Source organism: Pinus tabuliformis, chromosome 6 (assembly GCF_031772625.1).
Source record: "Pinus tabuliformis cultivar Carrire ecotype Pingquan chromosome 6, CPIR1, whole genome shotgun sequence".
In the NCBI taxonomy this organism is placed as follows: domain Eukaryota; kingdom Viridiplantae; phylum Streptophyta; class Pinopsida; order Pinales; family Pinaceae; genus Pinus; species Pinus tabuliformis.
Genome location: NC_142292.1, coordinates 1,802,250,040 through 1,802,262,275, shown reverse-complemented (window position 1 = coordinate 1,802,262,275; position 12,236 = coordinate 1,802,250,040). Strand labels below are relative to the sequence as shown.

The following is a 12,236-nucleotide window of genomic DNA, read 5'->3' as shown; positions in this document are numbered from 1 at the left end:
TACATTTGAAATTTTGTCGAGGGATTTTCTAACAAAATATTTAAGAACGTTACCGACATGAATTTTTGTTGTGGGGCAGTTAGTTGATAAATATGCTAAGCCGTTTTGCTTTTCATTCGTTATTAACTACTAACCATTTTCCCTCTCATTCATAATTAAGATGGTCAATATTTTTTTTAAAGCCAATACATTGAAATTAATAAATGTTAAAGTAAAAGGGCAAACAACTGAACTCAAATATGTATGCAAAAGATTTGTTAAAAACAAATAATAAATAGATATACGCAACAGCGAAGAAACCCAAACATACGGGCACGTGTATTTACAGAGCATATCATATATGCATTTCCATATCTGTGCGCGGTCCACTATCGTAAACGTAAACGTAAATAAAAACCAGCCCCAAAAACCTACGCTGAAAGCCCATAATAATGAAATTAATAAATTATCCCAAAAAAATATGTTAGTGCCCCGTCAGCAAAAACGACCCTCTCTCACTACCAACGAGGCAGAGTGGGGTAACCACGGACCTGCCAATCTACAGAACCGCCCAGAAACCAGCAGTGCTGACCAGTAGGGCCACGGCAAGGGGAGCCAGAGAGAGAATCTGTGGAGCGGCATCACCGCTGGAGGGAGCTACGGCAGGGGCGCCCAAAGGAGACAACGCAGGTGAAACTTCGTCGCCGGGCACTGTGGCAGGCGAAAAAGCAGGCGACGATCCCAAAGCCGGAGCCTCCGCAGGCGCCACATTAGAACGACCGCCACGGTGAGTCATAACGACGACGACCAGCTTCTGGCCCTTTTCACAGTGGCCCTGGGCACCGCTAATGAAGTAATAGGGGCCAGGGCGGGGGAACTTAAAGGCCGTGTTCCCGTCATTGTATGTTGCTGCGGGGTTCGTCGTGTTACAGTTTTGGAATGCATCTCGAGAAACGAGGAGTACCGAGTCCTGGTTTGCTGGATACTTGAACACTGCATGAACAGCACAAAAACCCAGACTTTAGCCATGAAAGAAAAATAAATCGAGAACAAGAAACAGAGCTTTAAAATTTCAGAACAAGAAACAGAGCTCTAAAATTCAAGAAAAGAAACAGAGCTCTAAAAATTCAAGAACAAGAAACAGTGCTTTAAAATTCATAGAACAAGAAACAGTTCTTTAAAATTCAAAGAACAGTTCTTTAAAATTCGAAGAACAAGAAACAGTGCCTTAAAATTCAAAGAACAAGAAGGCAGAGCTAAAATAAATTTAAAATTCAAGAACAAGAAACAGTGCTAAAATAAACTAAAGGACTCACAGAGAGCATCGCCGACATGAAACCTGAGCCTCTCGGCCCACTGACTGAGGCTCTCTCGTTCAGAGCCAGTAGGTATGCTCCAGCCACTCTTGCCTCCAACTATGAAGTCAGTCGCAGCCGCCATTTCAAACCCCAGCATAAAACACAGGGCCAAGACGCACAGAGCCTTTCCGCTAGAGAAACCCATTTCTGCTACTACTGCGGCGAGGTGCTCCACCAAATCGCTAGCAACACCAGAAACAAAGAAGGCTTCCAAGCACAAAACCAGGCAACAGAATAGAATGGCGGTGAAGAATTGTGTATGGAAAAATGGAGGGCAAAGGGCTTTTAAAGAAATTATTCCGCTAGACGTTGGGCTCGGAGCGCTCCAGAAGGATCGGGAAAATTGGGGGCGAGAGGGTTGGGAAGAAGTTCCGCTAAACGTTGGGCTGGGCTCGGAGCGCAGCAGGAGGCTCGGAAAAGGTAGCCGTTGCCAGCACCTGAGGGCCTGGTGCTGTGCTATCCCAGGTGGCATGTGAACGTTAGGTCCTTGATAATCGTGAAAGCCATTGATTTTTTATGTGCAGATTCCTAAGTTTTTGCTGCAATCAAGATCGCTAATATTAAATGTTTGGAAGTGTAATTGCAATTTTGGGAATGACAATTCTGACAATCCCTGAATGTCCTTCGCCACTTGGTGTTTGCTCCGTATTTTGTGTCGTTTTCTTCTTTTGCCATGTCCAAGAGGGACGGATGTTGCCTGGGTGCCCTGCCATTTGGCTGAGGTGCCTTTCTTGGGTAAATTTATCTTTGAATTGATTTTTTAACAAAATATATAAGACCGTTACCAGATCAAATGGTTAGATTGGAAAATTAATATTATACTGTATCCACTAAATTTGCAAAGGGAGTACAACTGTAGCGTTGGTGGTATATGGAATCTGCAAAGGGAGTATAACTGTAGAGTTAGTGGTATATGGCATGGTATACATTTTGGGATCGTTATATATTTTTATTATGATATAATTTTTTAGTAAAATTGTTTATTAATTGCTTGGAAGGTATTTGTGAATGTATAAATTGATTCAGAGTTTTATTTTTTTGGAAAATCTTTAGTACGAATAAGTTTAACAAATCACAAATATTATTTCATCATTTTTATTAGATTTTAATTTAAAAAAATTATTTTTCTAAATAAAAATAATAATATATATATATATAATTTTGAGAAAGAATAAAAATTATAATGTTTAGCTTACACTATCTTACTTTACATAAATGTGTTTTTCTTTTGTAATATCTGACCATCCATCTCTATTAATATCCAAAATGAAAAATTACATCGGAAATTCCTTAGAGCCCAATTTTTAACCTAGTCAAAAGACCAATATCTTGTTGAAAACATAACAAAAGATCGACCACCAGAGTGTTAACAAATTGACGTGGTGGATAACCAACCATACCAAAAAACCCATAGATGCTAACAAAAGAGTGTTTTTATCCTCTAACATCAAGTACCATACAAGGATAAGGATGACAAAAAACATAAGAACAACCACCAACTATGAAACCATGAGACAAAAACGAAAGCAGAGATGGACTCATTTGTCCAAGATGATCACTAGGTAATCTGGAGAGGAGTTTGCACTGACCATATTGATTGGTTGAACATTTATAACCGCTTCCCCATTTTGAGGTGCATTTGAGTCAGTATCAGAATCTGAGATTATATAGTGTTCCATTTTGTTCAATCTAACCATAATGTCATCCATATCATAACAAATGTCCCTCATTATCCTCTTCAAATCCTCCTGACCTACAAAGAGCTTGTAGTTATCTACCTGTTTATCTCAGAGCACCATGTGAAGAAGAGTCTTCATCTGCCTGTGTGTTGATATAAAATGCATAAAATATAACCTTCTCTTCCTCAGTTTACCAAGGTCTGACACCCATTTGGTATTACCACTGCAGACTTCAGAATCTGAGTGATACATTTGATCTCCAAACTCCTTTTCTTCTAAAGTGTGAATTTCACACCTTCATGGGAATAAAATTAAAGAAATTGGCAACCAACTCCCACCCAAATAGTTGCTGATGTCTGGAAGAAGACACCCCTGATGCGCCTCCCCTGTGACTGAGCATTCGTTGGCGGGTGGGCCACAAGAGTCTAGTACCTGAAGTAAATTTAGCAAGAGCAATTTGGAGCGACCAAGTGAACGGACTTTGGCTAAATATTGGATGGGATAACTCGATTAGAACCCAAAGTACCAAGTGAGAAATAACATAGAGCTTAAACTTCACAACTAGGAACTCAATATATACGTTGTCTAGGAAGCTACAAGAGAATGGTTTCTAACCAGACTGGACACTAAAGCCTTTATGGACCAAAACAAAAGAGCAATTGACTCTTTGTGGCTTTGGAAAAATCTTCTAGAGAACTTGAGAGTGAACAAACTTAGAACCAAAAAGAAAAAGACCCATTATACCAGACTCTAGCGACCAGTACAGGGAAATTAAATGAGATTCCAGAGGGCTCGAGGGATTGAAGGTCTGTAGTGGGGAGAACAACAACCAACTCGAATGAAGGCCCAAACGAAGTGTTATGCAGGAAGCACACAAAAAACATTGGCTCCCTAGATGTAATGACACAACTCTCGCAATTATATTTCTTGCTAAGGGACTACAATAGAACAATGACCTACAATAAAACTTGAAATGGAATGAACCACAAAAGTTTTGGAAACAAAACACCAGTAACAATGAACAACACTGATACTTGAACAGACCTAAACCTCGAATGGTATATGACAACGACCAACAATAATACGTAATTTGACTTGAAAATTGGACGTTATGGCAAGAAATCGCTAGTAAGGGTAATCCTCTCTTTAGACAGTAATTATCAGGTGAATGAATAATACAAAAGAGTAAGTGGAAGTCCATAACAAAGCCTATATGAAGGAATAGTGAGGTTTGACACCTTAAACACTCTTGTGATGTTCGTCATCCTAAAACAGTAAGCAGGTTGGTATACAATATGACATACAAGAGGCAACGTTTACCAGATGTGAGCCAAGGTCGAAACAGTACACCCAATAAATGTCGTGTAACGCTTCTCCTAGGGTTTCACCATCCCAGGAGCTCGTATGATGGTGAGGTTAGAAATAAGCCTCGATCGCATGTAAGAGGAACGCACAACCATATCCAATCCACCATATGCTCTCACCCCCATACTTGTGCCAGCTGAATAGTTGGGATGTCAAAAATCATTTGCAATCTCGCATGCCCCATCTCCCACCCTCGTGTATTTAATGTGAAAACACCTCCACCATACAGAGGCACTATGTAAACAACCGTCAAGCCATGCATGTTCTAAGTCCCACCAAGTGGAGGCCATGGCACGTTCACCAAGGGTCGCCTCCAATTTGGCCATACAAACCATTTGCATGTGACTCATGACCAGAGGGATGGTCCGTTTGCCGAAAAACGAAAATGTTATATGATCTAATGATCTGAAACCGGTAAAGCACCCCCATCGGGGATCCTTGCCTCCACTCGTTACCTGCCCTATTCCACCAACTATTTTAGTTCTAGGATAGAGTCGTGTTGCATCCATTACTTCCATTCCTCTTCCATTGCTACATCTCTCCCACCACTTCCCCATTTGGCTAAACAATTCATTGTCTTATTACCTTCCCTCTAAGTGTGCATAGGTATAATGTAATCAAAAGTTAGAAATATTTCCCTTACGTTATTTGTGACTTCTTGAAGGTGCCAATTGCAGATAGGTTTCTCTAGAGGATGACCTAATAAATTTTTTTTGCACCATATTGATCGCTATTTGGTAGTCCCCATGGACTTGTAACAACTGTATCCCTTTCCTTTCTACTATTTGAAGACCTTTTTCTAATGCCCGAAATTCTGCGAAGTTATTAGTAGTTTCCCCACAAGAAAAAACATAGATGTGAATAGGATTAGAATTTCTGTCCCACAATATACCTCCAAAGCTTGCCTCACCTGGGTTGCCTCTTGAGGTACCATCAAAACTAAATGCTACAAAGGATTATGGAGGAGGTTGGAAGAATATCTCCCCACTCTAACCTGTACGATGAACTTTGTGAAGAGAAAAAACTTTATATGTTTCCAAGTTCAATTTTTTTAGAATAATCACTTCTTCTTCATTCAATTTTCCGTCTCTCGGATCTAGCAAAGATGTTATCAGGGTTTTTATGATATTATTACAAATTAAATCTTGCAACATATAAAAAGGTCTACATTTACCATCAAATACCCTTTGGTTCCTTTCCTTCCACAAATTCCATACAGAAAATCCCAAAATAAAGTGTCATGCTTTCAATACCCATGGGTGCTTAAACTTCGCCCGAAACCATTCCTCCAACCATACCTTAAAATACAATGAATTTGGCAAGTCTTGGTTAAATAAAACATGAACAAACTGACACATTTGTTATGAGTAAGTGCAAGAGAGGAATAAATGGTTTGTTGTCTCCTCTTCCTGTAGGCACAACGAACATCTTGATGGACCTTCAAATCCTTTCCTTTGTAAGCGATCCCAAGTTAGTGCACAACCCCACGCTATCATTGAAAGAAAAGTGGAGACTTTGGGCAATCCACTTTTGTTCCAAATATTACCCCATATTCGGTTATCCAACTGACGCTGAACTCAAAGTAATAAAGAATAAGATTATCCTAGAGAAAAGGTTCCAGATTGTCATTTTCCCCAACACAACATATCTGTTTTGAAAGAGCTTCTTATCCATATACCTTGAAGGGATTGATAAAAATCTACCCAAGGTAAAGAGTCATTTGAATTTGTCCAATATGACTATGTTTTCCACTATCTCCAACTGATCAGGTGCTAAAAAAAAGGCTCAAAATTCGAAGTTTTTGGATTGGTGTGGAACCTAAATGATGCGTAGTGCTTGTCATCCTAAATCTGACACAACTCATTTCGCACGAACAGACACCGTATGCTCCCAGAATCATGTTCTGTTCACTTTCCTAAATAGGCAAATTTTTGCAAAAAATTGACAGTCCAGTCAGCAATCCATACTGCTGACATGGCATTGACTGTGCAGGTCTATGTGGTAGTTTGACTGGTCAACGACCTTTGACGAATCAAGTTGTACCAAGTGGCATGTTCTCATAGGTACAATTTGGCGTATTTTTATTGGTTGGTTGGTGGCCGACCACGGGCTGACACATGGCGGAACCAGAGGCCTCCATGTGGCAGCACGGGGCCCACTAAAATTTTGGGTCGAGGTCCAGGCAGTAGCAGCGGGGGTTGAACCGGCGACCACCAAGCAACGAGACAAGCCAACTACCAACGTGCCATCACAATAGAACTTAACATGTTGTTGGCATATATTTGAAAATAATGTGCGCACCATTCCGGGGGAGGGGTCAGCCCATGGGAGCCGGCCCTTGGTTGCGCCACCACCAAATGACCACCAATGATTAGAGTGGGGGATTAGGCGATGGAGGCAGGCTGTTGGCCTTAGCCCTGGGCATGTGGCCCCCATATGGCCACAATTTTCAGTTTTTAGGCGTTGGAGGCTAATTAAAGCGTTTGACAGTTTCGCCCGAAAATCAACGAAATTCTTGCTTCGTTAGATCGTTTTGGGGAAAATTTGTAGGATGGTGCCGGATTTTGGGGAAATTGCAGTGCCATTAGCAAAAAACTTGGAAAGGCCATAACTTCTTCAGTTTTTGACCAAATTAAGAGTAGAAAGAGGCTACACAAGCATTTTTGGGCATTTTGGAGCCATTGGAACATGTTTCAGAGCTTTTTGAACATTATAAATTGATGTATTCACACCTTTTAACATAATAAAGAGGGCTAAGCCATTAGAAGTTGGACTAAAGAGACGTAGCCCAGGAGGGGTGAAATCCTTCATCATGTGCTGTTGTGATACTGTTTATGGTGATGTTCATGTTTGTTATATGTTGTTGCTCAATCATTTGTTCATGCTAATTTGCACATAAAATTTACATAAAAGCACTAAAAAACTCATGTTTAAACTTGCAATTAACCTCATGAATCCTTAAGCACTTTTAACATATTCTAAAAAGGAATTTAGCACAACAAAACTAATTTTCCCAATCATATCAATTTTGGTATCATAGCTTTTGGTTTTCTTTGCGCAAGAAGGATTTAACTGTTTGCAAGTGAATGTCATGCTTACAAGGTTGAAGCTCAAGAGAGGAGAAGAGAAGTTGGTTGAAAGCCCTAAATTTGGGTCAAGGAGAAGGAGTGCAAGGTTGCTACAATCTCCACCACTAGTTCTTCCTCAAGTTTTAGTTGAGGCTTCAATGAGCATGTCACATGAAGGAGAGCCTACAAATATGACAAAGGATGAGAAGGTCTTTAGGAAGGATTTCTTTGACATGACAAAGATGGTGAAAGTCCTGTATGAAGAGAGGAATACCAGATTGTAGGGTGAAAAGGAGAGGGTTCTTCAGGAGGAGGTAATGGAAATGGAGGTAAACCTCCACCCTCACCATGAGAAGAATGCCACATTTCAACGGGCAATGTCCTATTCGTTTCATGATATTCGCAACATTGTCCAGCCTTACTTGGATGACCTTCCTGCCCATTCTCGTAAGTGCCAAGATCACCCAGACCATCTTTGGCATATTTTTCTACGTTGCAGACACTATAACATATGGTTAAATCCACACAAATGTGTTTTCTGTGTGGAATCAAGACGACTCCTCGACTTCATTGTTTCCAAGGACAAGATTCACTTGGATCCGCTAAAAGTCAAGGACATTGTAAATCTACCCCCTCCATCTTCACTGCACCAACTCTAGAGCCTGCAAGGAAAGGCCAACCTTATCCGTCGTTTTATGCCCGGCCATGCCAGGCTAGCTACAGGATTTACTCGGTTGCTCAAAGAAGGAACACCCTTTGCATGGGACGAGGTGGCCCAAAAATCTTTTGATGATCTTAAGGTCGTCCTCATAAATGCTTCTCTATTGCATCCACCAGACTATTATCGAGATTACTTCCTTTACCTAGCTGCAACCCCTAGAACTATTGTTATGGTGTTGGTTCAAGACGACGATGAAGGCGGTGAACATGTGATCTACTACCTTAGTCAGAATCTCCTTGACACTAAAACGTGTTATGAACATGTCAAGAAGTTGGATCTGGTTGTTGTTCAGGCTGTTCAACGTTTGCGTCACTATATTCTTTTACGTACGACTACAGTTATTTATGAATGAAATCCTATGACCTATATCCTGACTCGTTAGTTGCTAGGGGGCAAGTATTCTAAATGGATTGTTATCCTGCAAGAATTTGATTTGGTCTTCACTATGGCCAAATCTAAGAAGTCACTTGTTTTCGCTAAATTGATTTGTTCCCTTCCCTCCAAAGCTCTCCCTGCTGGTGCAAATGAACATATTCCAGATGAAACCCTTTTCCTGATTAGCACCCTTGATCTAGGGTACAACGATATCATGGTGTATCTCCTAACCTCCACGTTCCGGTCAGCGTTGACCAAGGATGATCATCGAATGATTCGACATCATTCCAAACCCTAACGTATTATTGGTGATACTTTATACCATGTTGGCGTCAATTCTGTTCTTCGTCGATGCCTCACAATCAAGGAAGCTAAAAGAGCTGTCAATGATTGCCACTCTGGGGCATGTGGTGGTCATATGTCTGGTTACGCTACAGCTTAGAAAATCCTTCGTGTTGGTTATTTTTGGTTGTCTATCTTCAAAGACTACATTCTTGCTGTCCGCAAGTGTCACGAATTCCAAATTTACCAACGCAAGATGCGCGCCCCACCTGCTCACCTACACCCCATCATTACTGTTGGTCCCTTTGCTAAATGGGGCATCGATTATATGACATGTAACCCTTGTTCAGCTGGGGGGCATGGCTATATTATTGTCGCTATGGATTATTTTATCAAATGGGCGGAAGTGATGCCTACATATTCTGCAGATGGTAAGACAACGACTCAATTCCTTTTTAACAATGTTATTTCCAGGTTCAACATACCCCAAGCCATTGTCACAGACCATGGCTCCCATTTCAGAGATTACATGATGGCAGAACTGACATCTGCGTTGGGCTTCCACCACGATGGCTCGACCCCATATTACCCTCAGGCCGATGGCCAAGTTGAAGCTGTGTACAAGGTTTTGGTGACCATGCTTCAGTGTACTATTGGGATGCATAAGTCAAATTGGCATCTCATGCTTTTTTCAGCTTTGTGGGCCTACTAAACTTCAACCAAAGACGCAACTGGTTTCACACCATTCCAGCTAGTCTATGGTCTAGAAGCAAGATTGTCGATTGAATGCGAGATTCCTTTGCTCAAGTTAGCTTTTGAACTCCTCCCCGAAACATCACCTCAAGAGGAACAGATCTTATATTTAGAACGACTAGATGAGACTCGCCATCTTGCTGCCTTGGTCATCGAGGCACAAAAGAAACGGGTCGAATCCCATTTTGACCAATTGGTCTCCCCTCGCGCTTTCTCTGAGGGTGATTTGGTCCTGCTATATGACCAAGCTAATGATCAGCTGGGGGTAGGCAAGTTCGAACCTATGTGGCATGGGCCCTATATTATGAAATGTGTTTTGTAGAAAGGAGCCTATGAGCTTATTGATTATGAAGGAAATCCTCTCGATAAGCCTTGAAAGGGGCTTTACCTCAAAAAGTACTATGCTTAGGTCATGTTTCATGGTTACTTATGTACATTAGTGTGTGATTCATTTTTGTACAATGTGGTTTTGTGTGATAGTTTTCAAACAACTTTCCTATTTACTATGCTTTTCTTGCATTGCAGATGTCTGCAACTCCTCATGTTGGTTTCGCCGATGGTGCTTGCCGAAGTACCCGGAACCTATCATCTGCGGCATGGGCTATCTATATCCATAACGGTGAGTTGATTGACCTTCAATGTATCTGCCTAGGTCGTACAACCAACAACATTGCTGAATACAATATGATCATCGAACTATTGTCAGAAGCCATCATCTTGGGTATCAAGGAAATGGTTGTAAACCTGGATTCACAGCTTGTTGTCCTTCAACTCAACAGGCAGTTTTCTGTCAAGAACCCTCAAATATTATGACTGTATCTCCGTATCCGTCTACTAGAAAGACATTTTGATTGTATTACATATCATCATATTCACAGACGCATGAATACATTGACAGTGCATTAGCTAATTACGTGTTGGATAGACATTTACGAAACATGTAAAAGATAAGACAAACCATCTGTACCATAATAGACAGGAAAATACAACATATGTGTGTGTGTGTGTGTGTGTGTGAGAATGTTTGATACATCAGAACGCCAAAAATAATATGTGTGTCTATAATAACATGTCCAGCTCGCAGGCCTCGTACATCTGTGGCACGCATGCCTCAAAAAATATGTAAGTGATGGACCTAGGAACTAATTAGCATGGTGGTCATGATAGCACGAGACAGCTCGTGCAACACGACTCAGCAGTTGGTGGATCCGATCTGAGACTCCCACTATGTGCCTCTGGTATCGCCGAGGCATGTCTCCTATTCGAGCATACTCCGGGATACCATGAGTCAACCCTTCAAGGTTCCTCGCGATCTCCTTCTTGTTATCACTCCCTTCCTGATAAGGGGCGACATCATCAATAAGATGGGGGACACGCCTGGCTATCAGGGACATCCCTACTAGCCACTTTGGTCCAACATCTGCATAGATAAAGAAATGTTATAAGCATGCATATATCAAAAACAATTAAAAAACATCAAAATCGAAAGTTTGATTTTTTACCTTCATCATCGAAGTCCTCTCCATCTGGTGAGGGGATATCTAGGTAACCATGAGAAGAATGCCAGTTGGTATGACATATGATGACCCCCAGTGATCTTAGACAACTCCAGTGGGCATTAGACAACTCCAGTGGGCCATCCGCGGATCGCGTGGCGCAGGAGGATCGAACTCAGTCAACTGATACTGGAAGAGTGGCACTTGTTCCAGGAAAAAGGTCACAAGTACTGATCTGAAGCCAAATTTCTTCAGATTCCCCATCCTGGCCTTGGACAACTGGCACTTGATGCTCATCTTCATGGCCTCTCCCCAGTTGAAGATCGTAGGAGATGTGCAGTCAATAGCATAAAGGAACTCCGACTTGTTAGTCTCATATTCCCCCTGGGACCCCGCCACTCTATTGACACTACTACACCAAGGGCACTTTTGAGACATTTTTTTAAGACAAAAGAAATCTTTTGTCTCAAAAACTCATTTTTTATTTTAGTTATTTTACATTAAAAATTAATATCAATTGATTTGTCTTAAATATAGACTTTAAGACAAAAATAGGTTGAGACAAAAATATTTTAAGACAAAAATTTATATTTAAGACAAAAATAGTTTAAGACAAAAATATTTTAAGACAAAAGTAGTTTGAGACAAAAATATTTTAAGACAAAACTTTATATTTAAGACAAAAATAATTTAAGACGAAAATATTTTGAGACAAAACTTTATATTTAAGACAAAAGTAGTTTGAGACAAAAATTTAAAGACAAAACTTTATATTTAAGACAAAAATAGTTTAAGACAAAATTATTTTAAGACAAAACTTTATATTTAAGACAAAAGTAGTTTGAGACAAAAATTTAAAGACAAAACTTTATATTTAAGACAAAAATAGTTTAAGACAAAATTATTTTAAGACAAAAACAATTTAAGACAAAATTATTTTAAGACAAAACTTTATATTTAAGACAAAAGCATTTTGAGACAAAAATATTTTAAGACAAAACTTTATATTTAATACATTGACCACTTTAGATCAAACCTATGTTTAATACGATATTTCACTTCGAATGAAAATGGAGGGCAGCGCTGAGTTTCAGGGTGATCTGTGTGCGCGTTCTAAACTGGAGCTCCCGCGCCCCTGCTTCCTCGGCCCCTGCGGCCCT

At 40.4% G+C, this 12,236-nt stretch overlaps 1 protein-coding gene across 1 annotated transcript; it reads right to left on the bottom strand.

Moving 5' to 3' along the window:
• Nucleotides 1-371: 371 nt before the first annotated feature.
• On the bottom strand, nt 372-1,612 carry LOC149266231 (early nodulin-like protein 13). Its single transcript, XM_089430180.1, has 2 exons — nt 1,296-1,612; nt 372-972 (listed from the first exon to the last, which is right to left on the bottom strand). Exons 1-2 carry the CDS (start codon nt 1,480-1,482, stop codon nt 539-541), a joined length of 621 nt encoding a protein of 206 aa, XP_089286306.1. The 5' UTR covers nt 1,483-1,612; the 3' UTR covers nt 372-538.
• Between the last annotated feature and the right edge of the window lie 10,624 nt (nt 1,613-12,236).